Source organism: Symphalangus syndactylus, chromosome 12, assembly GCF_028878055.3.
Source record: "Symphalangus syndactylus isolate Jambi chromosome 12, NHGRI_mSymSyn1-v2.1_pri, whole genome shotgun sequence".
Classification (NCBI taxonomy): Eukaryota; Metazoa; Chordata; class Mammalia; order Primates; family Hylobatidae; genus Symphalangus; species Symphalangus syndactylus.
This window is the reverse complement of record NC_072441.2, coordinates 79,659,814-79,687,722: the sequence shown is the minus strand read 5'-3', so window position 1 is coordinate 79,687,722 and position 27,909 is coordinate 79,659,814. Positions and strand designations below refer to the sequence as shown.

The window sequence follows — 27,909 nt, the reverse complement described above, 5'->3', positions numbered from 1 at the left end:
GGTGACAATCCGGGCTTCCCGAGGGCAGCCACGAACTGTTCCTGTATCCTCTAATGATACACCTCCCAGCGCCTTGCAGGAGGCAGCACCGCTGACCTCCTCAATGGACCCTCTGCCTGTCTTCCTTTATCCCCCTGTCCAGCGCAGCATCCAGAAGAGAGCTGTTAGGAAAATGTCAGCGCCTTCTTCTAAGTGCTGGGCGGGTGGGGACTGGGTGGCCAGGATTATTCCTGATACACAGTACAATCTGGTAGCTTTTTAGCAGGGTTTGTTGTCTGAAAACCCTACATTTTGGGGACCCCTGAGGCAGTAATGAGAATTCTTTTTTTTTTTCCCACAGGAGTGTCATGGGCCGGCAGACATGCCTGGAGTGCAGCTTTGAGATCCCAGACTTCCCTAATCATTTCCCTACTTACGTACACTGCTCTCTGTGTCGCTATAGCACCTGCTGCTCTCGAGCTTATGCCAACCACATGATCAAGTAAGTTGGTTTTTAACCAGTGTTTTAGCTTGAGAGTTCAGATTCTTTTTTTTTTTTTTTGGAGACAGGGTCTCACTCTGTCCCCTAGGCTGGAGTGCAATAGCACAATCTTGGTGCACTGCAGCCTCTGCCTCCTGGGTTCAAATGATTCTCCTGTCTCAGCCTCCCAAGTAGCTGGGATTCCAGGTGTGCACCACCATGCCTGGCTGATTTTTTTTGTATTTTTAGTAGAGACGGGGTTTCACCATGTTGGCCAGGCTGGTCTCAAACTCCTGAGCTCAGGTGATCCACCCGCCTCGGCCTCCTAAAGTGCTGGGATTATAGGCGTGAGCCACTGCGCCCGGTCCCAGCCAGATTCTTGAGCACTCATTTCATTTTCTCCCCTGCTTCTAATATGTTTCCTCCTTCAATTCTTAGAGCTATTTGTTCTTCTCTCCTAGCAGAGTGAGAGGCTTTGTTTTTTCAGTTTTGATAGTCTGTGCTCTAATTTCATAGGGCCTTGCTATTCAAGTACCAGTAGTATTAGGTGGGAGCTTGTTAGAAATGCTGACTCTCAGCCCCACCCTAGGCCTACTGAATCAGAATGTGAATTTTAATAGATCCTCAGGTGACTTGTGTGCATATTAAAGTTTAAGAAGCATGGTGACAGGAAAACTGGCTTAGATTGAGATTAGGGTGCACTGAAGAAGCATCTCTTTTGTTGGGGGCATTGTCACTGGCTGTTGATCTCTTGCTTAGCCAGCAGAACTCCATAACTCATACCACTTCTTTGTCTTTCTCAGCAATCATGTTCCACGGAAGAGCCCCAAGTATTTGGCTTTGTTTAAAAATTCTGTGAGGTAAGAAAAAACTTATTGGCAGCATCTTAATTTTTCAGGTTTTTACATTAATTTTCAGGTTTTTCATTATTTGGAGAGGTGGTTATGTGAATTAATTTCAGAAAAAGGAGAAAGTGGGAGGGCATTCCTTTTTTTAAGCCTCAAAGCTTAATGGTCTCAAGTGTCACTGCTGTATTTGTCTTACATAGTCTCAATTCTCTTTTTTAGTGGAATCAAGCTGGCCTGCACTTCATGTACCTTTGTTACCTCTGTGGGCGATGCTATGGCCAAGCATTTGGTATTCAACCCCTCTCACAGATCCAGCAGCATCCTGCCACGGGGTAAGTAGGAGAGATGGGGATTAGTTGAGCAAGGGGAGGAAAAAAGATACAGTTTTGTACTGTATGCATCAGGAGCATACCTACCTGGCCTCACTCATTCACTTTGAGATGTACTGTACCAAATTAGAAACCTTTCGACCGGAAGTTTATAGAAAACTGGGAAAGTTGGTCACTGTGAACAGCGTATTTGTATGTAGTAAGTTGAAATCCCAGGGCACTGTCTTTGGAGCGCTTATTTCTTCACTGAGCTAACTTTTTTTATTGTTTCATTTTCCATAGGACTCACTTGGATAGCTCACTCAAGGTAACAAAAACTCACCTCACAATTTAATTTCTGGTTTGCAGTGTGTTTACTCTTTGTTGTTGTTATTATTATTATATTATTATTTTTTTTTATTATTATTATTATTTTTTTTTTGAGACGGAGTCTCGCTCTGTCACCCAGGCTGGAGTGCAGTGGCGCAATCTCGGCTCACTGCAAGCTCCGCCTCCCAGGTTCACGCCATTCTCCTGCCTCAGCCTCTCTGAGTAGCTGGGACTACAGGCACCCGCCACCGCGCCCGGCTAATTTTTTTGTATTTTTAGTAGAGACAGGGTTTCACCGTGGTCTCGATCTCCTGACCTCGTGATCCGCCCGCCTCGGCCTCCCAAAGTGCTGGGATTACAAGCGTGAGCCACCGCGCCCGGCCATATTATATTATTATTTCAATTTCCTAGTTGAACTGAGATTTCTCCTCTTCTCTTTGCTCCTCACCCCTTTAGGCATGGCCAGACTCGTGACCGAGTGCATGACCGGAACGTGAAGAATATGTACCCTCCTCCTTCCTTCCCCACTAGCAAAGCTGCCACTGTGAAATCTGCGGGGGCCACCCCAGCTGAGCCTGAAGAGCTACCAACTCCCTTAGCCCCAGCACTCCCATCACCAGCCTCAACTGCAACCCCACCACCAACCCCCACTCACCCGCAGCCTTTAGCCCTTCCACCGCTGGCTACAGAGGGAGCCGAATGTCTGAATGTTGATGATCAGGATGAAGGGAGCCCAGTCACCCAGGAACCTGAGCCAGCATCAGGTGGTGGTGGTAGTGGCGGGGTTGGCAAAAAGGAGCAGCTATCTGTGAAGAAGCTTCGAGTAGTACTGTTTGCTCTATGCTGCAATACAGAACAGGCAGCTGAACACTTCCGAAATCCCCAGCGACGTATTCGCCGTTGGCTTCGACGTTTCCAGGCCTCCCAGGGGGAGAATCTAGAGGGCAAATATCTGAGCTTTGAGGCAGAAGAGAAACTGGCTGAGTGGGTGCTAACCCAGCGTGAACAACAGCTACCTGTAAATGAGGAGACCTTGTTCCAGAAGGCCACCAAAATAGGACGTTCTTTGGAAGGGGGCTTTAAGATCTCCTATGAGTGGGCTGTGCGTTTCATGTTGCGGCACCACCTGACTCCCCATGCCCGGCGAGCTGTGGCCCACACCCTACCTAAGGATGTAGCAGAGAATGCAGGACTCTTCATTGAATTTGTACAACGGCAGATTCACAACCAGGACTTACCCTTATCTATGATTGTGGCTATTGATGAGATCTCTTTGTTCCTGGATACAGAGGTGCTGAGCAGTGATGATCGAAAGGAGAATGCCCTGCAGACAGTGGGCACAGGGGAACCTTGGTGTGATGTAGTCCTGGCCATTCTGGCAGATGGCACTGTCCTTCCCACCCTGGTTTTCTACAGAGGGCAGATGGATCAGCCTGCTAACATGCCAGACTCCATATTGCTAGAGGCAAAGGAGAGTGGCTACAGTGATGACGAGATCATGGAGCTGTGGTCAACTCGAGTGTGGCAGAAGCACACAGCTTGCCAGCGCAGCAAAGGCATGCTTGTGATGGACTGTCATCGCACTCACTTGTCAGAAGAGGTACTGGCTATGCTTAGTGCTTCTAGCACTTTGCCTGCAGTGGTCCCAGCAGGCTGTAGCTCCAAAATTCAGCCATTAGATGTATGCATCAAAAGAACTGTCAAGAACTTCCTGCATAAAAAATGGAAGGAACAGGCTCGGGAAATGGCAGATACTGCATGTGATTCTGATGTCCTGCTTCAGCTGGTGCTTGTCTGGCTGGGTGAAGTGCTAGGTGTCATTGGGGACTGTCCAGAGCTGGTTCAGCGCTCCTTCCTGGTGGCTAGTGTTCTGCCTGGCCCCGATGGCAACATTAACTCACCTACAAGAAATGCTGACATGCAGGAGGAGCTAATTGCCTCCCTAGAGGAGCAGCTGAAGCTGAGTGGGGAACATTCTGAGTCTTCCACTCCACGACCCAGATCATCTCCTGAAGAGACAATTGAGCCTGAAAGCCTTCACCAGCTCTTTGAGGGTGAAAGTGAGACCGAGTCTTTCTATGGCTTTGAAGAAGCTGACCTAGATCTGATGGAGATTTGAGTGTTGCGGTCATGAGGGGGTGTGGAGTGGGGGTGGGAACATGTGAGGGAGGGTAAAGGGGCTTAGGGAAAAGGGGGCATACCAAGTGGGGTATTTGGTTTATATTTTTTAATTTTTACACCACCACTCCCCCCTGAAGTTGACTTACACTTCCCTGTGGATTTGTGGATTAATTAGGAAAACCAATAGTAATCACGTCTGAGCCAAGGAGCTGGCCCATTGGTCATTCACTTCTGCTAAAAACAGGTTTTTGTGACTTTTTTTTTTTTAATTTAAATCACTGTGTTTGGTATTTTTCTGACAAAATTAAGAAAAAGAAAAAAAAATTATTTGTGGGCAGATGTTAAATTTTTTTGTTTCCCCTTTTACCTCAATTGTATCATAGTACTTCTGGGTTTTTTTGTTTGTTTTATTGTGTGGCCAGTGTGTTTGGGCATGATGCTATCTAATCATTGTCAATGTGAGAACATTTCTGAAGATGAGAAAGACAAATTATGTAGCTCACAAACTGGTTTATTATATATATGGATAAAAAACTTTTTTCATTGTGGTCTTAACACTTTTATATAAAAATGAAAATGGAAAAAAAGTCCCACTGAACTCTCTCTTCCTTCTCCTTTTCTTTCCGTCCCTCTCCAGAGATGTTGGTTTCTACAGCAACCCTAGATATAAAATTGTGGCTTTAAAAATGCATGAAACCACTTTTAATTATCCAGAATGAATAGACTTGTCTTTTCCTCACCACCTTCCCTCCAAAACATGACATAAACAATATTTTTTGCACTGGTGATCCTTGGCCCCTTTCCCCATTCTCACACCATCCATCCCTCTGGACAAAGGATCATACAGGTGTTATTAGCAAGCAAGAGGTACTGAGGCGATCAAACAGTTTTAGGGTGGAAGCCATTCCCGGTTTGAGTCTTAATCCTGTAAGCCCCCAGGGGCAGTCCCTGCTTTATTGAACTTCATCCTGTTAGATGGAGAGCATGCCTGTTTAAGGGATTACTGGTCCTACAGCCAGGAGCTAATTGTTCAAGAAGTGTTGAACTTTAAAAAGACAAGACCACTTGTTGAAATCCAGCGTGCTCTGTGACTTTCCCCTATTTCTCTTAATACTTAGGGAAGAATCTGACAGGAAGCAGCAGCTCACAGGGGTGTGCACAAAGAAAATGACATGAATCTTTATTTTTCACTGCCAGCTTCAAGGAAAGAAAATTTTTTCTACAGTTTGCATGAGGGATTTTTTTAATTGTATGTATTCATGGTTGTAAACCAAAACGTACTGTACCGTACAGAGAAAAGGAGCAAAAAACCAAGTCTTCTGTTTATCCTGAGGTTTTCAACAATGTTCCCCTCCTGTGAGCCAAGGAAGCAACCTGCACAAGCTTGTAAATGATTCGTCTTTAAAATGTACATAAGTGGAACATTTAATAAAATGAGGGGAAATGGATTTATAAACTTGTTTTTTTTTCTAGGTGACCCTGTTTAATAGGCTTTCACAGACTGGGGAATGCTCAAGATGTGATGGGCCTGGTGGTACAGGTGTGACATTTGTTACCACCCATTTCTCCCACCCCACCCTGCTTTTTTGTTTGTTTTTTCATCCCCCAGCACACTATAATATAGTGAACTGGAAAAGTCCCTTCCAGAAACAGCTTGGCCAGCTTTGTGAACCCTTGACATCAGAAAACAACTAAGGATCCATCTGGGCTTCTCTTCCCCAGCTTTTTGCCTGATGCCATTTTATTGACAGACTATGGACTTTGAAGTCAGCCTTTGCCTTTGAGAAAGTTCAAGAGCTATGGTTGGTCACGTCTATCTACAACAACCTAATCCTACTCTTTGGTAGTCTCTGCAGCAGCCACAGCCTTAGCAGAGCTGGGGTTCCTGTCTTCTGCACACGATTGACTTTCTTGATGGGTAATTTTTTTTAAGATCATAATACCAACAGTGGATCAGCTGGGTTTTGGCCAGGAAGTTGTCTTTGTGGACTCTGCCTGCATGGCTTAGTAGTAGAAGGAAATTTTTTTTTTGGTTTTGTTTTTTATAATTCAGTTTAATCAATAAACGTATTTATTGACTATTTTCTGTGTTGAGACTGAATGTGTGGAGGTTTCAGATTGAAAGCTCATTGTTTCGCTTTACAAGTTTGTTACGGACAATGCAAATGGAGGGATGGTTTTTTTTTTTTTCCTTCAGTTCTCTCACTGAATTTCTATACTTTGAATTTGTTGCCTATATTTTCTTTCTCAGTAAGTTTGGAGAGGATATGTGTCAGAATCGCCTACAGTGTTCATTTTAAAAATTCAAGCTGGGCATGATGGCTCATGCCAGTAATCCCAGCACTTGGGAGGCTGAGGCAGGAGTTGCTTGAGCCTAGAAATTCAAGGCTGCAGTAAGCTATGATCATGCCACTGCACTCCAGCCTGACAACAGAATGAGACTTTTGTCTCTAAAATAATGCAGGTTTAGAACCATTCCAGGGATGGCTAACGCCCCAGCTGACTTGAGGGCAACCTGATGCAGAACAGCTCTACTAGATTAAAGTGGTATTTTAATGAAAATCACAGCCAACATTAAGAAACCTGTATTCTTTGATAATCCAGTGCAGTGTTGGAAGATTTGGGAGGAGAATTTGAACACAAAAGCCAGTTAGCACACAAAAATTAAGTCTGGCTTCTACAGGAAGCTGTGCTTCTAATACAGCTCCAAATGACGCTAGTGTGTCTTTCTGTATTGTGCAGAGAATTCTGTATGTGCTGCAAGACCCTAAGGGTTCTCTGACCAGGGAGGGAGATGGCACATAGCAGTACTCAGCAGTTTTGCCTTTGTTGTGACCCAGTCAGACAAAAACCACTCAGCAAGAATTTTGAAGAATTTATTTACTTTACAAAAGAGTCTGTCTATCTCTGAACCAGCCAAGTTCAAAGTTAAAAAAGTAGGGCAACTTCAGTTCTGGATAATGCATCTGTATTTCATTCAAAGCCACTAAAAAAGGAAGACAGAATAATAAAAGTGTGAAGCATAAAGGGATCAATTTCTAAAAATAGCTGTACTGTCCAACCAAAACTCTCCACCCAGAGAATTTTCCTGAGTGAGCCTCCCAGAAAAGCCCAGCTTAGTGTAAGCCAAAGACCTCTCAAATCTGTCACCAATTTTTTCCCTATTACTCACCTGATCATGTGGGCAATATCCCAGTTGGTCTCTGCAGACAATGGTCCCTCTATTTCAACACCTTTTTCGGTTACAGTGGCGATTTGAAACTGGAAGAAATTAGAGCATTCAATAATGCCCACCCCTTAAAGAAGTCCTTAAATGAAAGGTCAGGTGGAGGTCTTCCCCAATGTGAAAATAGGAGTCACACAAGGCAATCTGTTCTTCAAAGCATAGAGACCCAGGGATTGCAAGGATCCAGAGCCCGCCAGTTAGGTTCCCAACACGTCCCTCACCCGGTTGTAAGAACGGGCATCTCGGTAGTACAGCACTCGCATGCAGCGTTCTACTAGGTCGCGGGCCTCGGTCTGGCTCAGCACTGGCTGCTTCTCCAGAACTTCTCGCAGCAGAGGCTAGGGAGAATGGGGGGAAACCATGGGAGATATTGGGCTGAATAACAGGCTAGTTGTCTCAAATCTATGGAATAAAAAGCATTAAAGAGTGAAAAGATGACATTCTACCTCTTGCCTCACCAGAATGAACTCTGCTTACAAAATAAGCTAAGAGCCACTTCAAGAAGTTCTAGGGTGTCCTCTCTGCATGTCTACTGACTACCAGACATGCCATCTTGTCACTGGAATCAGTGTCAACACCTACAGCCCCCAGACTACAAAGAAAACCATCTGCCCAGTAATAGCGATCCCAGCCCATCCCTCATATCAGAATTTCAGGAGAAAAGCAGACAACCACTAATCCATTTCCTTTTGTCTTCCCTTTCCCCCACCTCTAGACTTACTACTTACCTGAGCCAAGTATGCACCATAACCAGTGGCCAGCGAAGGGGCTTCATAGGCTACACCAAGCATGTCCACATAACCGAGGAAGCTAACAGGACACAATGGGTCAAAACTCATTTCACCTTAGGTTCATCTTAGCTGAAGGGGACCATGGGGTCTGAGTTAAAGCGGGATTCACTTGGGGAGAAGAGACAAGAGATACTACACAGGTACTAGGTTGGGTGGTAAAGGAAATAAGTTATTTGTATTCATATGAACCTCTCTCCATCAGCATAGCCTCCGATGACCATGGTGTTCCACAAAGGGTTCATCTTCGAGCGCCGGCTGTACATGGCCCTGGTCAGCCATGAATGAATAGCTCTAGGACTATAGCTGTGTCCATCTCCCAGAAGCTCCTCATCAATCCTTAAAAGGAATTGGTTGTGAGAAAAGGGAGAGAATTAAGTCGGGGTCTCCACCCATCCCCAAAAGAAGTTACCACACCTTCCCCCATTTTACACCTCCTAATGCCAAAAACTTTATTGCAAACACAGATCGCCCACCTCCAACAACTCTCCCAGTCCCCCGCTGCAACAAGTCCCCCCATCCCATCGAAGGAAATAAAAAACAGGGGACTCCCCTCTCTACTTGGGAACCACTCTCCTGTTCTCTGGATGACTTACACCATCTGGCCGAGAACTTGCTTCAAATACTGGAAATCTGCGTAGTCCCCAGAGGCACCCAGCATGGTACTGTTGTTGACTCGCATAATACGAGAGATGTTGCGGAAACGAGCCAAGGAGCCGTAGGATCCCAGCATGTCTGCGGCAATCACCACTCCGCCCTCGAACTTAACGCCGAGGACTGAGGTCCCGGTCACCATGGGGTTCCTAAAGAGTGAGAACGGTGGGAGCTGAGAGGAGGGATGACCTGCGCCCTCTTTCCGCGCACTGAGCTCCGCTTCTGATTTTCTATAATTCCTTCCAATTATTCTGCATTCTCCAGGACTCCGCGCCCCGAGCTCCCCTGCCGTTCGCGCGTCCCCGGGGTCCCCGCCTCACCTTCCCGGGCTCTCAAAACCGGCCGGCAGCACCAGGCCCCACGGTCCCTCCCGCTACGCAAGCGAAAACGCCGAGAACTTACTGGGTCCGCGTGATTGGACCTCTGTAAAGTGCAGACGCCGGATCCATGAAGGAATCGGGAGTGGACGGAATGCGGTAAAACTGTCCTGGGGCTGGACCCCCCGCCCAAAGTCCGGACCGCGACCCCAAAAACGCTTCCATCTTAGTCACGGTAGCAGAAAAAATGAAAGCGCTTGCGCCAACGGAAGCGGAAGTGATCCTTCAGTGTCACTTCTTTCTTTTTCCTGTAGGCGACTTCCAGCAGCCATGTTGACGAGGTCGTAGCTGAAAGTGCAGTAATCCTAGGTGGCGACCGAGACTGGGAGTTGAAATTGCCAAACATCGCTTCGCATCGCATCTCCGTAGAGTTTGGACCAGATCACAGGGTTCTAACACACGATTCAAGGAGGAGGGAGGCAGGAAGGTGGTGTGGGGAGGTGGCCACTTAAAGACGCTCATCCTGAGTGAGACGTCACAATTTTTTTTTTTTTTTCTGGGGACGGAGTCTCGCTCTGTCCCCCAGGCTGGAGTGCAGTGGCGCGATCTCTGCTCACTGCAACCTCCGCCTCCCAGATTCAAGCGATTCTCAGATTCAAGCGATTCTCGTGCCTTAGCCTCCCGAGTAGCTGAGATTACAGGCGCCCGCCACCACGCCTGGCTAATTTTTTTGTATTTTTGCTAGAGACGGGGTTTCACCATGTTGGCCAGGCTGGTCTCGAACTCTGGATCTCAGGTGATCCGCCTGCCTCGGACTCCCAAAGTGCTGGGATTACAGGAGTAAGCCGCCTCGCCGAGAAGTCACAATTCTCATGTTCCTTTTGGATCATTATCAAAAAGCCCACATGAAAATATCAATGAACACAGGATCTCTTACATCTGTACTCCTCAGAGCAGCCCCATGCGGCAGGCATTATTCGACCCATTTTGTAAATAGGAAACCGAAGCTTGCGGTGTAGTGATTTACCCAGTCACACAGCCAATAATGGTAGAACTGAATCTTGAAGCTAGAATAAAAAAAGGAATCAGGGCCGGGTGCGGTGGCTCATGCCTGTAATCCCAGAACTTTGGGAGGCCAAGACGGGAGGATCACTTGAACCCAGGAATTCAAGACCAGCCTCGGCAACATGGTGAGACCTCACCTCTACAAAACAAAACAAAACAAAAAATTAGACAGGCCTGTAAATTCCAGCTGCTTGGGAGGGTGAGGTGGGAGAATCGCCTGAACCCGAGGGAGGTTGCAGTGAGCCAAGGTGGCACCACTGCACTCCAGCCTGGGCAACAGAGCGAGACCCTGTCACAAAAAAAAAAAAAAAGAAAAGAAAGAATACACTTGTGTATACTCTTGTGTATACCCTGTGGGGCGTGATAGCTCAGGTGGATCAAGCACTCTCTGTGGGACCTTAGACAAGTCTGAAAGTTTCCTTATTGTCAAGGGCCCTTGCCCACCTCTAAAGAAGCAGAAAAATTCCACTGGAAGTGTAGGGGTGAAACTAAATTCCAGGGGTTTCCTTCTCAATGTAACTCCATAGCAGGGGCTGGAAACAGTGTCTTGAATCAAACTGGTGAATTTTGTCAAAGATAAACAAAGCCGGACACTAAAGTGGAAAGGACAGATTTCAATCAGTAATAACTACTACAATAAAGAAAAAGAGTTCAGCATGAACTGAACTCCACTGCAATTTGTATGCAAGTAATGGGTATTTTATAGGGAAAATGAGGTAGGGGACGGTGAGACAGAGGGTCAGTAGAGTCAGGGAAGTGAACATTTACAGAATTAGTCCAGCGATCCTCCAGCTGCAACCTCTCGAGTAGCTGGGGACTACAGGTGCCACACCCAGCTAATTTTTGTTTTTGTTATTTTTCTTTTTTTCTTATTTTGAGAGGGAATCTCGCTCCGTTGCCCAGGCTAGAGTGCAGTGGCACGATCTCAACTCAAAGCAACCTCCGCCTCCCTGGTTCAAGTGATTCTCCAGCCTTAGCCTCCTCAGTAAATGGGATTACAGGGGTGCACAACCATGCCCAGCTAATTTGTTGTTGTTGTTGTTGTATTTTTAGTAGAGACGGGGTTTCATCACATTGGCCAGGTTGGTCTCGAACTCCTGACCTCAGGTAATCCTCTCACCCCAGCCTCCCAAAGTGATGGGATTACAGGCGTGAGACACCACGACCGGCCTAATTTTTGTATTTTTTTGTAGAGACCAGGGGAGATCTCACCATGTTGCCCAGGCTAGTTTCAAACTCCTGAGCTCAAGAAATCTGCCCACCTCAGGCCGGGCACAGTGGCTCACGCCTGTAATCCCACGACTTTGGGAGACTTAGACGGGCGGATCACCTGAGGTCAGGAGCTCGAGACCAGCATGGCCAACGTGATGAAACCCCATCTCTACAAAAAATACAAAAATCAGCCGGGTGTGGTAGCTCACGCCTGTAGTCCCAGCTACTTGGGAGGCTAAGGCAGGAGATTTGTTTGAACCCAGGAGACAGAGGTTGCAGTGAGCCAAGATTTCACCACTGCACTCTAGCCGGAGTGACAGAACTAACAAAACACTGTCTCAAAAAAAGGAAAGAAAAGAAAGGAAAGAAAGAAAGGAAAGGAAAGGAAGAAGGAAGGAAGGAAGGAAAGAAGTAAAGAAAGGAAAGAGAGAGAGAGAAAGAAAAGGAAGGAAGGAAGGAAAGAGAGAGAGAGAGAGGGAGGGAAAGGAAAGGAAAGGAAGGAAAGGAAGGAAAGGAAGAAAGAGAGAGAAAGAAAGCTGCCCACCCAAGTGCTGGGATTACAGGCGTGAGCCACTGCCCCTGGCCTATTCTCAGGTATTGGCTGGAACAAAGTAAATTATTTTGGCAGCCTTGAGTTTTCTCAGGCAGACACTTTAAGGCAGGAGAGGGTCACCTCAGGGATGTGACCCTGAGCTTTTAGAAACTATGTTACCGGTGGGGTAATATAGCTAAATATTTTATCTATACATAAAATAATTTTTTAAATGAGAGGATCCAGAGCCATCCAGCCTGAGAGTAGGATGTCAGAGAAAGCAAACTGCTAACTAATGATGATGCAATATTCAAAAGAAGGTGAGAACAAGACATAAGACATCTCGGCTCACTGCAACCTCCACCTCCCAGGTTCAAGCAATTCTCCTGCCTCAGCCTCCTGAATAGCTGGGATTATAGGCACCCACCACCATGCCTGGCTAATTTTTGTATTTTTGGTAGAGATGGAGTTTCACCATGTTGGCCAAGCTGGTCTCGAACTCCTGACTTCAGGTGATCTGCCCGCCTTGGCCTCCCAAAGTGCTGGGATTACCGGGGTGAGCCAATGTGCCTGGCCTGCTACTCCACTTTTTAAGAGAATGGGATTTGAACCTTCAACTCCAATACAGTTAAGGATTCTTTCTTGACCTACTCAAGGTCTGTCCCAAGGGACTAGAACAGAAAGATGAGAAAGAAAACATATCCAGTGTATCCATGGCTGCACTAGTATGTGAGTCCCCCTTGAGGATTCCCTGAGGATATTTGAAGTTTTATATCCTCTGTAATTCAATTCTATAACACCTCTCATAGCGTTCGTCATAACTTGGAAGACTGTCTGCCTTACTAAGCTAAAAGTTCCATAAAGGCAGGAACTGAGTCTGTCTTGCAAAGTGTCCTTTGATGCACAAAAGCTTTTAATTTTGATGTAGTCCTATTTATTTTCTTTTCTGGTCCTGACTTTGGTGTCATTTCCAGAAATCATTGTCAAATGCAACATCATGAAGCTTTTCCTCCGTTCTAAGAGTTCAGTTTTAGCTGTTAGTTTAAATCTTTGATTCATTTTGAATTAATTTTTGTATTGCTGTAACTTCATTCTTTTGCATGTGGATATCCAGTTTTCCCACTACTGTTTGTTGAAAAGACTCTACTTTCCCCATTGAATGGTCTTGGCACCCTTGCCAAAACTCATTTGAGGCTGGGTGTGGTGGCTTACATCTGTAATTCCAGCACATTGGGAGGCCTAGGTAGGAGGATTGCTTGGGCTCAAGAGTTCAAGACCAGCCTGGGCAATATAATGAGACCCTATATCTACAAAAACATTAAAAATTAGCTGGGTGTGGTGGCATGTGCCTGTAGTCCCAGCTACTTGGGAGGCTGAGACAGGAGGATTGCTTGAGCCCAGGAGTTCAAGGCTGCAATAAGCTATGATTGCACTAGTACACTCCAACCTGGGCAACAGAGTGAGACCCTGTCTCAAAAAAAAAAAAAAAAAAAAAAAAAAAGCCCAAAACTCATTTGATCATATATGTGAATGTTTATTTCTGGGCTCTGTATTCTATTCCGTTGGTCTGTATGTCTGTCTGTTTTTTTTTTTTTTTTTTGAGATGGAGTCTCGCTCTGTCGCCCAGGCTGGAGTGCAGTGGTGCGATCTCGGCTCACTGCAAGCTCTGCCTCCCAGGGTTCACGCCATTCTCCTGCCTCAGCCTCCCAAGTAGCTGGGACTACAGGCGCCCTCCACCACGCCTGGCTAATTTTTTGTATTTTTTAGTAGAGACGGGGTTTCGCCATGTTAGCCAGGATGGTCGCGATCTCCTGATCTCATGATCCTCCCGGCTTGGCTTCCCAAAGTGCTGGGATTATAGGCGTGAGCCACCGTGCCTGGCCAGTGTGTCTGTCTTTATGACAGTACCACATTGTTTTGATTACTGTAGCTTTGTCATAAGTTTTGAAATCAGGAAATGTGAGACCTATAACTTTGTTCCTCCTCAAGATTGTTTTGGTAAAAGTGTCTTTCTTAAACTTTTATTTTTGTAGCATTTATCCTTTGGCACAGGTTGATAGTTATTTTCTTTTGGAACTTTAAATGTGTTATTTCATTGTCTCCTGGCTTCCACTGGTTTTTTGTTTGTTTGTTTTTTGGTTTTTTTTTTTTTTTTTGAGACAGTCTTACTCTGTTGCCCAGGCTGGAGTGCAGCAGCGCAATCTCAGCTCACTGCAACCTCCACCTCCTGAGTTCAGGCGATTCTCCTGCCTCAGCCTCCCAAGTAGCTGGGTTTACAGGTATGCGCCACCATGCCCAGCTGATTTTTGTATTTTTAGTAGAGATGGGTTTTCATAATATTGGCCAGACTGGTCTCAAACTCCTGACCTCAGGTGATCTGTGTGCCTCAACCTCCCAAAGTACTAGGACTACAGGTGTGAGCCACTGCACCCAGCCAAATTCTATTGTTTTTGTTGAAAAGTTACCTGTTAGTCATATTGTTGTTTCTTTGAAGGTAATGTGGCTTTTTTTCCTCTGACTTCTTTAAGATGTTTAATAGTTTTTTTTGTTTGTTTGTTTTTTGTGTTTTTTTTTTTTGAGATGTAGTTTTGCTCTGTTGCCCAAGCTGGAGTGCAATGACATGATCTTGGCTCACTGCAACCTCTGCCCCCTGGGTTCAAGCGATTCTCCTGCCTCTGCCTCCCCAGGTAGCTGGGATTACAGGCACATGCCACCATGACCGACTAATTTTTTTTTTTTTTTTTTTTTTTTTTTTTTTGAGACAGAGTCTGGCTCTGTCCCCCAGGCTGGAGTGCAGTGGCACCATCTCGGCTCACTGCAAGCTCCGCCTCCCGGGTTCACGCCATTCTCCTGCCTCAGCCTCCCAAGTAGCTGGGACTACAGGCGCCTGCCACTACGCCCGGCTAATTTTTTTTTGTATTTTTAGTAGAGACAGGGTTTCACTATGTTGTCCAGGATGGTCTCAAACTCCTGACCTCGTGATCCGCCCACCTCGGCCTCCCAAAGTGCTAGGATTACAGGCTTGAGCCACCGCGCCCGGCCGACCAACTAATTTTTGTATTTTTAGTAGAGATGGGGTTCATGTTGGCCAGGCTGGTCTTGAACTCCTGACCTCAGGTAATCCACCTACCTCAGCCTCCCGAAGTGCTGAGATTACAGGTGTAAGCCACCACGCCTAGCCAGTGTTTAATAGTGTTACTAGCATATTCTTAGGAATTATTTTGTTTGTATCTGCCCTGCTTGGGTTTGCTGAGCTTCTTGACTTTGTGAATTGATACCTTTCATCAGTTTGGAACATTATCTGGCCTCAGGGGCTATAAAAGGAAGATAAGAAAGAAAACATGTCCAGCTTATCCATGGCTGCACTACTGTTTTTATCTCTTCCAATAATGCTTTTGCCCAATAATCTCTCTTCTCTCCTTTTGAGACTCCAAATGTATGTATGGTAGATATCTTAGCTTACCCCTAATCTTCCTCCTTTCTTTTTCTTTTTTATTCTTTTTTAAATCTCTGTCCTTCAGTTTGAGTATTTTCTACTGACCTGTCTTCAAGTTCACTAATCCTATGTTCTGCTGTACCCAATCTGCTATTAAACCTGTACAGTGAGTTCTTAATTTCAGATTTTTTTCAGTTTTAATATGTTCACTTGACTTTTTTTATAGATTCCATTTCTCTGTTTAAATGATCCATATTTTCATCTATATATTCATCATTTTCTCTATTTTCCTTTACATGTTAATTGTAGTTATTTTACATTCTTGAATGCTAACTCTAATATCTGGATCATCTGTGGGTCTGCTTCTATTATCTTTTTTTTTTAATTTTGGTCATGTTTACTTTTGTCTTTGCAAGTTTTACAATTTTGTGTTGTTTGCCAGAAATTATGAGTAAATATAGAGGAGCCATATCATATTATCTGCTACCAAAGAGAGTTTTCCCTTTTTTCTATTAGGCAGATAGAGTAAGGATCTGATCACTTCAATTCAATCTGGGATTAGATTGTGTCAGGACTGGGTTGCTGTTTCAGCCTGGTTCGTCCCCCTTCTCACAACCTTTTGTTGTTGTTTTGAGACAGCCTTGCTCTGTTACCCAGACTAGAGTGCAGTGGTGCAATCATGGCTCACTGAAGCCTCCACCTCCTGGGCTCAGGTGATCCTCCCACCTCAGCCTCCCAAGTAGCTGGGACCACAGGTATGTGCCACCATGCCTGGCTAATTTTTCTTTTCTTTTTCTTTCTTTTTTTTTTTTTTTTTAAGAGATTGGGGTCTTACTATTTTTCCCAGGCTGGTTTTGAACTCCTAGACTCAAGCCATCCATCCACCTCTGCCTCCCAAAGTGCTGGGATTACAGGTGTGAGCTACTGCGCCCGGCCTTTCACAACCTTCGATTGAAAACTGGACAGGTATTCATCCTCTCTGCCCTGAAATACGGAATGATATTGAGCTAGCTCTCCAGGCTTCTACTTCATGCAGACTCAAAATCTGGCAAATATCTTGAGGAGGAGAAGACCAGTTGAGTAATTGAGGCTCTTCTCCCTGCCCTGCCTCAGCAGATCTTCATTTTTTAATCAATAATTCCAGACCATAGGAGATTCAGTCTGCCTTTTAGGAGCTTTTAGCCTGACTCTCCAGGCTCCTGCACATTCCCAGTGTTCAGCAAATATTCCATAGGTAAAACTGGCCATAGTTAGAGGCCCCTTAAGTTTCCAACTTGCTTTGCATGACCACCAGAAACTTTTGGTGGTCTTCCCAAGGAGAGGCATTCTGTCTAGGTTAAACTCAATCCTAAGCATATACTCAACTCACCTCAGAAAAGTTCTCCCCTCTCTGAAATTTTTGTTCATGTAGTCCTCATTCCTTCCTCAGCCCTTTGGTGACATTGCTTAAAATAAGGCCAGGCACAATAGCTCACGCCTATAATCCTAGCACTTTGGGAGACCAAGGCTGGCAGATCATTTGATCCCAGCAGTTCAAGTTCAAGGCCAACATAATGGGACTTTATCTCTACAAAAAAAAAAAATTTTAATTAGCCAGACCTAGTGGTGTGCACCTGCAGTCCCAGCTACTCAGGAGACTGAGGTGGGAGGATGGCCTGCCCTCAGGATGCGTAGGCTGCAGTGAGCCATGATGGTGCCATTGCACTCCAGCCTGGGTGGCAGAGCGAGACTCTGTCTCAAAAATAAGGAATAAAAATAAGGCCAGGCATGGTGACTCACACCTGTAATCCCAGCACTTTGGGAGGCCGAGGCGGGCAGATCATGAGGTCAAGAGATCAAGACCATCCTGGCCAACATGGTGAAAACTCATCTCTATTAAAAATACAAAAATTAGCTGGGCATGGTGGTGGGCACTTGTAATCCCAGCAACTCAGGAGGCTGAGGCAGGAGAATCGCTGGAACCAGGGAGGTGGAGGTTGCAGTGAGCAGAGATCACGCCACTGCACTCCAGCCTGGCAACAGAGTGAGACTCCGTCTCTAAATAAATAAATAAATAAATAAATAAATAAATAAATAAATATAATAAAGTTGAAAAGAATAAACACACATTCAGAACACATGTTATTCCCCTGAACCACTAGGCCTGGCCCACCCCGTTCTGAGCACCTCTCATACTGGGAAAGCTCACAACCAGGAATGCCCAGAAGATCAACAGTTTACACATCCAGTTCTGTACCCTCTTCCTCTGATGTTCTACCTTCAAGGGTTCACTGAACTGTGTAACTCCCAAGTTCTGGAATAGGAAGAGGAAATTTTGTGCTCAACCTCCACACCCTTCTCAGACCAGTGAACCTGTCTGATTATGGATATTCAGATTTTCCCCTGATCTGTGCTAAATCAAACAAAATCAGAGACTGGCAATGAGAAGGGCAGTTCTAACATGCTTCCTGCCAAGATTATGCTCCAGAGTCATTGTCCTTTAGGCGGGGTAGATTAGAGTCAAGGTTTACACCTCTAGGCAAAGGTCACTGAGGTTTGAGGCAATATTTAAGGCCTTATGCAGTGGCTCACGCCTATAATCTCAGCACTTTGGGAGGCCAAGGCGGGCAGATCCCTAGGTCAGGAGATCGAGACCATCCTGGCTAACACTGTGAAACCCCGTCTCTCCTAAAAATACAAAAAATTAGCCGGGCGTGGTGGCGGGCTCCTATAATCCCAGCTACTCAGGAGACTGAGGCAGGAGAATAGCGAGAACACGGGAGGTGGAGCTTGCAGTGAGCCGAGATCACACCACTGCACTCCAGCCTGGGCGACAGAGCAAGACTCCATCTCAAAATAAATAAATAAAAAGAAATGAAATCTGCCAATTATAATGGAATTAAAGCAGGAAGTAGGCTTTCCTGGGGAAAGGGGAGGAAGGGAGTAACTTGGTCTCTGGAGAGGGAAATGGTGGGTTGGGAGAGGTTATAACACAATTTTAGATTTTAGCATTACAATAAAATTTTTTTTTGACAGATGAGTTCTCACTATGTTGCCCAAGCTGGAGAGCAGTGGCTGTTCACAGGCAAGATCCTTATGCCACTACACATGGCTTTGAGACTTTGAGAGAGACTTTGTTCGTTTGGAAGAAAGTACAAGAAGAGAATAGGAATTTCTACCTGGTAATCCAGAGAATTCTTTTGGCTCTTATTCAGGACCAGCAAGGTGGTACTCTGTGAGGCTGCAGGGACCACAGCATTACTGAGCTTGGGGCGTCGCCTAATGCAGAGACAGCTTAGATGACAACACCCAAGTCCCTTCAAATATCTGGAAAGCCTTCCCAAGAAGGACAGGTACGGCTGGGCGCGGTGGCTCACGCCTGTAATCCCAGCACTTTGGAAGGCTGAGGCGGACAGATCACGAGGTCAGGAGTTCAAGACTACCCTGGCCAACATAATGAAACCTGGTCTCTACTAAAAATAAAAAAAAATTAAAAATTAAAAATTAAGGCCGGGCGCGGTGGCTCATGCCTGTAATCCCAGCACTTTGGGAGGCCGAGACGGGCGGATCACGAGGTCAGGAGATCGAGACCATCCTGGCTAAAACAGTGAAACCCCGTCTCTACTAAAAAAATAGAAAAAATTAGCCGGGCATGGTGGCGGGCACTTATAGTCCCAGCTATTCTGGAGGCTGAGGCAGGAGAATGGCGTGAACCCGGGAGGCGGAGCTTGCAGTGAGCCGAGATCGCGCCACTGCACTCCAGCCTGGGTGACAGAGCGAGACTCCGTCTCAAAAAAAAAAAAAATTAGCCAGGCGTGGTGGCGGGCGCCTGCAGTCCCGCTACTTGGGAGCCTGAGGCAGGAGAATCGCTTGAACCCAGAAGGCGGAGGTTGCAGTGAGCCGAGATTGCACCACTGCACTCCAGCCTGGGCTACACAGCAAGACTTTGTCTCAAAAAAAAAATAATAATAATAATAATAAGGCTGGGCGTGGTGGCTCATGCCTGTAATTCCAGTACTTTGGGAGGCCGAGGTGGGCAGATCACCTGAGGTCAGGAGTTCGAGACCAGCCTGGCCAACATGGTGAAACCCCGTCTCTACTAAAAATACAAAAATTAGCCAGGCATGGTGGCAGGTGCTTGTAATCCCAGCTACTCGGTAGGCTGAGGCAGGAGAATCGCTTGAACGTGGGAGACGGAGGTTGCAGTGAGCCGAGATAGCACCATTGCACTCCAGCCTGGGCAACAAGAGCAAAACTCTCTCAAATAAATAAATACACAAAGTAAAAATTACCCAACTTCACTCTTTTCCCAAGTAACTTTCATTTATATCTTGTTGTATCTTTCTAGACTGTTTTTATCCACATGCAAACAGAATTGTTTCTTTATTTTTTGGAATGGAATCGTGTTATATACAGTTTGGCAGCCCGCTTTTTGCTCTCAAATGTCTTGGCCCTCCTTCCCTGTACAGTCTACTTAACTTGTTGTAATTGCTTCACAATATTCCACAGCACAGATATATTATGAACTATTTAACCATTTTTTTTTTCTTTTTGAGACAGGGTCTCACTCTGTCACCCAGGCTGGAGTGTAGTGGTGCAATCCATGGCTCACTGCAGCCTCAACCTCCCGGGCTGAAGTGATCCTCCTGCCTCAGCCTACTGAGTAGCTGGGACCACAGGCTCGCATCACCATGCCTGGTTAATTTTTATTTATTTTATTTTATTTTATTTTATTTTATTTTATTTTATTTTATTTTATTTAGTTAGTTAGTTAGTTACTTAGTTAGTTAGTTAGTTTTGAGATGGAGTTTCGCCCTTGTTCAGGCTGGAATGCAATGGCGCAATCTCGGCTCATTGCAACCTTCGCCTCCCAGGTTCAAGCAATTCTCCTGCCTCAGCCTCCTGAGTAGCTGGGATTACAGGCATGCGCCACCACGCCCGGCTAATTTTGTATTTTTTAGTAGAGACCGGGTTTACTCCATGTTGGTCAGGCTGGTCTCAAACTCCTGATTCAGGTGATCCGCCCACCTTGGCCTCCCAAAGTGCTGGGATTACAGGTGTGAGCCACTGCGCCTGGCCTATTTTTTTTTTTTTTTTTTTTTTTTTTGAGACGGAGTCTTTCTCTGTCCCCCAGGCTGGAGTGCAGTGGCGCGATCTCGGCTCACTGCAACCTCCACCTCCTGGGTTCACGCCATTCTCCTGCCTCAGCCTCCCGAGTAGCTGGGAATACAGGCGCCCGCCAACACGCCCGGCTAATTTTTTGTGTTTTTAGTAGAGACGGGGTTTCACCGTGTTAGCCAGGATGGTCTCGATCTCCTGACCTCGCGATCCACCCGCCTCAGCCTCCCAAAGTGCTGGGATCACAGGCTTGAGCCACCTCGCCCGGCTGCCTGGCCTATTTTATTTTTGAGACAGGGTCTGGCTCTGTTGGCCATGCTGCAGTGCAGTGGTGGGTAGTGGCTCACTGCAATCTCTGCCTCCCAGAGGCTCAAGCCATCCTCCCACTTCAACCTCCCCAGTTGCTGGGACTACAGGCGCCCACCACCCAGCTAATTTTTATATCTTTTGCAGACATGGAGTCTCACCATTTTTCCCAGGCTGATCTCAAATTCCTGAGCTCAGGCAATCTGCCTCCGTCGACCTCCCAAGTGCTTTTTTTTCTTCTTCTTCTTCTTCTTCTTATTATTATTATTATTATTATTTTTTTTTTTTTTTTTTTTTTTTTTTTTTTTTTGAGACAGAGTCTCGCTCTGTCGCCCAGGCTGGAGTGCAGTGGTGCAATCTCGGCTCACTGCAAGCTCCGCCTCCCGGGTTCACGCCATTCTCCTGCCTCAGCCTCTCCGAGTTGCTGGGACTACAGGTGCCCGCCACCACGCCCGGCTAATTTTTTGTATTTTTAGTAGAGACGGGGTTTCACCGTGGTCTCGATCTCCTGACCTTGTGATCCGCCCACCTCGGCCTCCCAAAGTGCTGGGATTACAAGCGTGAGCCACCGCGCCCGGCCTCTTATTATTTTTTGAGACAGAGTTTTGCTCTGTCACCCAGGCTGGTGTGCAGTGGTGTGATCACAGTTCACTGCAGCCTCAACCTCCTGGGCTCAAGCGATCCTCCTTGCCCCAGCCTCCCAAGTAGCTGGGAGTACAGGTGTGCCACCATGCCAGACTAATTATTATTTTTTTAGTAAAGACAAGGTCTTGTTAGGTTTTCCATGCTGGTCTCCAACTCCTAGGCTAAAGCAATCCTCCTGCCTTGGATTCCCAAAATGTTGGGATTACAGGTGTGAGCCACTGGACCTGGCCTAACCATTCTCTTATTAATGAAAAGTCTTCTGTTTCCACTATTACAAATAATGCTTCAATGACAGTTATTTTTGTATATTTATGCACCTAAGTAGTTCTATAAAATAGAATCGTACAAGAGTTGAATTTTCGGTCAAAAAATATAACATCTCATATTTTAAAAGTTACTAACAGCATTGCCCTTAAACAAGGGCACTTCAATGCATATGGCATTAATAATGCATGAGGGCCCTTCTCTCTCACCTTTCCAACATGAGATACTATCAACCTTTCTAACGTGTGCCCAACTAATAGGGCAGAAAAATTGTCTTGGTCTAAACTGGCTTGTTAATCTTGATTGTGCCTTCCCAATTCCATTTTTTGTGATATCACAATGTTAGCTTGAAAACAGCTATAGTGGGAGTATTTACACCAGAGAAACTGGCAAATGCTACAAATTAAACACACACACATATAAACACACACAACACAGTAAGGAAGGAAATATAGGTAGAAATTCCTGTTCTCGGCTGGGTGCGGTGGACCATGCCTGTAATCCCACCATTTTGGGAGGCCAATGCGGGTGGATCACCTGAGCTCAGGTGTTTGAGACCAGCCTGGCCAACATGGTGAAACCCCGTCTCTACCAAAAATACAAAAAAATTAAATGGGCTTGGTGGCAGGCACTTGTAATCCCAGCTACTTGGGAGGTTGAGCCAGGAGAATTGCTTGAACCCCGAGGTGGAGATTGCAGTGAGCCTAGATCACATCCAGGCTGAGATCAGCCTGGGTGACAGAGCGAGACTCTGTCTCGAGAGGAAAAAATAAATAAATAAATAAATGACTGTTCTCTTTTTTTTTTTTTTTTTTTTTTTTTTTTGAGATAGAGTCTCGCTCTGTCGCCCAGGCTGGAGTGCAGTGGCGCAATCTCGGCTCACTGCAAGCTCCGCCTCCCGGGTTCACGCCATTCTCCTGCCTCAGCCTCTCCGAGTAGCTGGGACTACAGGCGCCCGCCACCACGCCCAGCTAATTTTTTGTATTTTTAGTAGAGACGGGGTTTCACCGTGGTCTCGATCTCCTGACCTCGTGATCCGCCCGCCTCGGCCTCCCAAAGTGCTGGGATTACAAGCGTGAGCCACCGCGCCCGGCCGACTGTTCTCATTTTTTAAATTAAACTTTGTATTTTGAGATAATTATAGGTTCCCATGAAGTTGTAAGAAATAACAGAAAGATTGCCCTTTACAGTTTCTCTCAATTGATAACATCTTGCAAAACTATAGTACATTATCACAACCAGGATATTGACATTGACACAGTCAAGATATAGAACATTTCCATCACCACAAAGATCCCTTTTACAGCCACATGCACTTCCTTCCCAACCACACACCCCCTTAACTCCTGGCAACCACTGTCTGTTCTCCATCTTTATAATGTTATCATTTCAAAAATGTCCTATAGAAGTGGTCCCCAACCGGCCGGGCGCGGTGGCTCACGCCTGTAATCCCAGCACTTTGGGAGGCCGAGGTGGGCGGATCACGAGGTCAGGAGATAGAGACCACGGTGAAACCCCATCTCTACTAAAAATACAAAAAATTAGCCGGGAGTAGTGGCGGGCGCCTGTAATCCCAGCTACTCGGGAGGCTGAGGCAGGAGAATGGCGTGAACCTGGGAGGCGGAGCTTGCAGTGAGCCGAGATTGCGCCACTGCGCTCCAGCCTGGGCGACAGAGCGAGACTCCGTCTCAAAAAAAAAAAGGAAATGGTCCCCAACCTTTTTGGCACCAAGGATGTGTTTCATGGAAGACAATTTTTTCACGGATGCGGGGGATGGGGTGTGGTTTTGGGATGAAACTGTTCCACCTCAGATCATCAGGCATTAGATTCTCATAAGGAGTGTACAACAAAGATCCCTCACATGCACAGTTCACAACAGGGTTTGAGCTCCTATGAGAATCTCATGTGGCTGCTGATCTGACAGGAGGCAGAGCTCAGGCTGTAAAGCTCGCCTGCAGCTCACCTCCTGCTGTGCAGTCTGATTCCTCACAGGCCACAGCCAGTGGTAGTCTGCAGTCCGAGGTTTAGGGACCCCTGTTCTATAGGCTGGGCGTGGTGGCTCACATATGTAATCCTAGCACCTTGGGAGGCGGAAGTAGGAGGATCACTTGAGCCCAGGAGTTTGAGACCAGCTTGGGCAACATGGCGAAACCCCAACTCTACAAAAAAAAAATTTTTTTTTGAGATACAGTCTCACTCTGTCCCTCAGGCTGGAGTGCAGTAGAGTGATCTCCACTCACTGCAACCTCCAGATGCTGAGTTCAAGCGATTCTCCTGCCTCAGCCTCCTGAGTAGCTGGGATTACAGGCATGCACCACCATGCCTGGATAATTTTTGTATTTTTAGTAGAGATGGGGTTTCGCCATGTTGGCCAGGCTGGTCTCGAACTCCTGACTTTATGTTATTTGCCGCCTCAGCCTCCCAAAGTGCTGGGATTACAGGTGTGAGCCACTGTGCCCAGCCGCTATCTCTACAAAAAAATTTTTAAAAACATTAGCTGGGTGTGGCAGCACTCACCTGTGGTCCCAGCTACTTGGAAGCGTGAGGCAGGAAGATCCCTTGAGCCCTGGAGGTTGAAGCTGCAGTGAGCCGTGATCATGCCACTGCACTCCAGCCTGGACAATAGAGGAAGACTGTCTCAAAAAAAAAAAAGTTCTTTAGAAGAAATCATACAGTATGAAACCTCTTGATTAGCTTTCTTCACTCAGCATGATTCTCTGAAGATTCAGCCAGGTCACTGCATGTATCAATCATTTATTCGTTTTTATTGGTGAGTAATACACCATGGCCTGGACCTACTAGTTCATTTAATTATTCACAAATTGAAGGGTATCTGGGGTTTTTCTTTCCAGTTTTTGGCTATTACAAATAAAACTGGCATAAACGTTTCTGTACAGGGGTTTTGTGTCCTAGCCTCATTTTCCCAACTGATCCTGAGGCTGTAGCTAGTATTTATGACTTGGTTCCCTTTTACTTCTCATTTCTTTGACTTAATAATAGGTAACATTTATAGAGTGTTTATTACATGCCAGAACTTGTTCTAAGTGCTTTACAAGTATTAACTCATTTAATTCTCAAAATTACCATTTGAGATATTAATTATTATCATCTCGATTTTATAGATGTGCAAACTAACGTAAGGAAAGGCACACAGCCAGCCGTGTTAGCACACAGATTCGAACCCCAGCCAGTCTGGTACCAGAGCTCAACCTCTTAACCACTATGTTAATACAGCCAGGACTGAAGATGGTTGGGGTTCTTTCCTCGTGGAGTGACCTAAACCTTTGCTCCTAGAGGACCTGAAGTCTTGGTTATCTCATGCTTTCATCTTCTGTTAACCTTAACTATTGGACATGGTGGTACAAGATATTCCTGGGGGCTGCTGAGGGTTCCACCCATCCTCCTCCCTGGCCCTGCTGTGTAGCAGCAACTCTTTTTCCTGTAAATCATCAAGATGTCAGGATTGATCACCACAGCTCACATCTTCTCCTTTTCTGCCTGTTCACTTGGTGGCATAAGGAGCCCAGAAGAGCAAGGTAGCTGTCTCAGGTTCCAGTTCAATACTTATTTTTGCGGAAGCAAATCTCTGTGGGGCATCAAACCTCCCACCTAGCAGAGCTCGGCATCATGGGACTGCACATGAAAATGTTGTGAATGGGTCATCAGGTGCAATAGCGAGAGGCCCCACTTCCACTTCTACCTCTCTGATCCTGGGCCCATCATGAATTCCGGCTGAGAGAGAAATGCTGCTGCAGAATGATTGCAGGTTCAGGGCATAAACTGCATTCTGTGGCCGGCAGTCAAACCTCAGAAGTTTTGCCATAACTGAGTCTTCCCTAAGGCCAGCTGCTTCTGAGGGACAAGGTACATGGTAAGATCCATGACTCCCATGGGTTCACAGCATGGACTCTGAGCCATAGTGTCTGGGTTCAAATATGGACCTCACTACTCACAGTTGACTTCAGGCAATTTATGAAACTTCTCTGTGACTTAGTTTCCTTTTTTTTTTTTTTTTTTTTGAGACGGAGTCTCGCTTTTTCACCCAGGCTGGAGTGCAGTGGCTCAATCTCGGCTCACTGCAAGCTCCGCCTCCCGGGTTCATGCCATTCTCCTGCTTCAGCCTCTCCGAGTAGCTGGGACTACAGGCGCCCGCCACCACGCCCGGCTAATTTTTTGTATTTTTTAGTAGAGACGGGGTTTCACCGTGGTCTCGATCTCCTGACCTCGTGATCCGCCCGCCTCGGCCTCCCAAAGTGCTGGGATTACAAGCCTGAGCCACCGCACCCGGCCGAGTTTCCTTATCTGTAAAATGGAGCTAATAATATTGCCTAGCTCTATGTGTTTGCTGTGAAGATGGGTTAACACTTGCAGGACTCTTCACACGCTGGGTATCATTACCCATCTTTCACTGTACAGTGAGACCCTTTGTCAGAAGTGGTAACTCAGTGTGGGGCACTGTGATCGTGTATGAGACACCCAGGATGTCTATAGATGGTGGTGGTGGCAGTATCAGGTCAGAGAAAGCAAATCCAAACCTAGAAATATGAAACTGTCTTCTAAAGAGAATGCATTTCTGTTCCCTCCATGTCGGCAGAGAGTAGTGGAAACAACCCTTCCCAAGGTGGTGGACTGTTGTGGTAGCTTCTGTGTCTTCAGCGGTGGCTGCAACTGGGTCTGACTCAGAAAGAGGAGGTCCATGCTGGCAAGACTATGTGCAGCCTCTGCTCTGGCCACCACAACCTCTTTGTTCATGGAATATCTAGTGAGAAAACAATGACATCCACAGAACAGGTTCGCCTCACCCTCCATCGTCACGAGCATCCTCCAGGGAGAGGGCCTGCTGCTTGAATGGCTACAGTAGACACAAATATTCTTGCATTCTGGGCGCGTCTTGTGAGGTCCATTCACAGGCCTTCTTCCCAAACCCCCTTTCACCAGCCCTTTGATTTTGTTCTATCCAAGCCTGTCCACCCAGCAAAGCATGGGCCCTGCTCATGAGTCAGGGCAGACCCTCAGGCTGCGTCTCCTCCAAGGCAACATGGCCAATGCAATGACAGTAACTTCGAAGGCCGTCTTTCAAAACGGCGTTATTATTATTATTTTTTAAATAAAGAGGCATTTCTAATTATCTGCAATTTAATAAAAAGACCACTCATTTTCTTTCCTTTCTTTTTCCAGAGACAGGGTCTTGCTCTGTCACCCAGGCTGACATGCAGTGGTGCCATCAGCTCACTGTAACCTCAAACTCCTGAGCTCAAGGAATCCCGTGCATCAGCCTCCCAAATAGCTAGGTAGCTAGGACTACAGGTGTGCCCCACCATGCCTGGCTAATTTTTTTTTTTTTTTTTTTTAAGATGCGATCTCTCTATGTTACCTAGGCTGGTCTCAAACTCCTGACCTCAACTGACCCCCTGCCTCGGCATCCCAAAGCACTGAGGTTACAGGAGTGAGCCACCACACCCAGCCTGAAAGTGAAAATCGTAATTAGAAAATTCTATGTTTAAAAACTTACATTTTCAGACGGGCACAGTGGTTCATGCCTATAATCCCAGCACATTGGGAGGCCAAGATGGGTGGATCACCTGAGGTCGGAAGTCCAAGACCAGCCTCGCCAACATGGTGAAATCCCACCTTTACTAAAAATACAAAAAATTAGCCAGGTGTGATGGCACGAGCCTGTAATCCCAGCTACTTGGGAGGCTGACGCAGGAGAATCGCTTGAACCTGGGAGGCAGAGGTTGCAGTGAGCCAAGATCACGCCACTGCACCCCAGCCTGGGCAGCAAGAGCGAATCTCAAAAAACAAAACAAAAAAACACAAAACATTAAATTTACCATCTTAACCATTTTTAAACATATAGCTCAGTAGTGTTAAGTATTTCACACTGCTGTTCAACAGCTCTCTAGAACTTTCTCAGAAGGGCTGTATTGCTGCAACAACAAAAACACCACAGCGTATGTTAGGTTCTGGGTGCCTTTCGAAGAGCTTTATGTATATCATCATGCAATTTTCAAAACACCCTGTGAGGGGAGTAGATATTTTATTTTCTCTCTTTTAGAGATGAGGAAACTGAGGTACAGAGAGGTTAAATTACTTGCCCAGATTCATAAAGCTAGTAACCGGTGGAAGTGGAATTCACACACACAGTCTGGTTCTAAAATTCTTGTTGTTAATCTCTTAATAATAGACCACTTCTGGCTGATGATGGTGTATAGTGGAGAGCCAGCCACCTGTAACCCAGCCTAGAATGTTTTTCTTCTCTGTAGTCTTCATGTATAACTACTAAAGCTCTTAGGGTGG

At 46.1% G+C, this 27,909-nt stretch overlaps 2 protein-coding genes across 7 annotated transcripts in view; one reads left to right on the top strand and one right to left on the bottom strand.

The window, feature by feature from the left end:
- Positions 1 to 6,148, top strand: part of POGZ (pogo transposable element derived with ZNF domain) — a 58,707-nt gene extending 52,559 nt beyond the window's left edge. For all 6 annotated transcript variants that reach the window (XM_063626210.1, XM_063626209.1, XM_063626206.1 and 3 more), the window contains 6 exons: positions 2 to 174; positions 341 to 481; positions 1,264 to 1,320; positions 1,528 to 1,640; positions 1,920 to 1,944; positions 2,403 to 6,148. In XM_063626210.1, the coding sequence (XP_063482280.1) occupies positions 2 to 174; positions 341 to 481; positions 1,264 to 1,320; positions 1,528 to 1,640; positions 1,920 to 1,944; positions 2,403 to 4,065 (2,172 nt within the window). In that variant the 3' untranslated portion in view covers positions 4,066 to 6,148. The remainder of the gene's footprint in view (position 1; positions 175 to 340; positions 482 to 1,263; positions 1,321 to 1,527; positions 1,641 to 1,919; positions 1,945 to 2,402) is intronic.
- Positions 6,149 to 6,929: 781 nt separating this feature from the next.
- On the bottom strand, positions 6,930 to 9,326 carry PSMB4 (proteasome 20S subunit beta 4). Its single transcript, XM_063626370.1, has 7 exons — positions 9,138 to 9,326; positions 8,678 to 8,884; positions 8,274 to 8,420; positions 8,022 to 8,103; positions 7,515 to 7,631; positions 7,240 to 7,328; positions 6,930 to 7,053 (listed from the first exon to the last, which is right to left on the bottom strand). The coding sequence occupies exons 1-7, from the start codon at positions 9,275 to 9,277 to the stop codon at positions 7,041 to 7,043; spliced, it is 795 nt and encodes a 264-aa protein (XP_063482440.1). The 5' UTR covers positions 9,278 to 9,326; the 3' UTR covers positions 6,930 to 7,040.
- Positions 9,327 to 27,909: the final 18,583 nt, after the last annotated feature.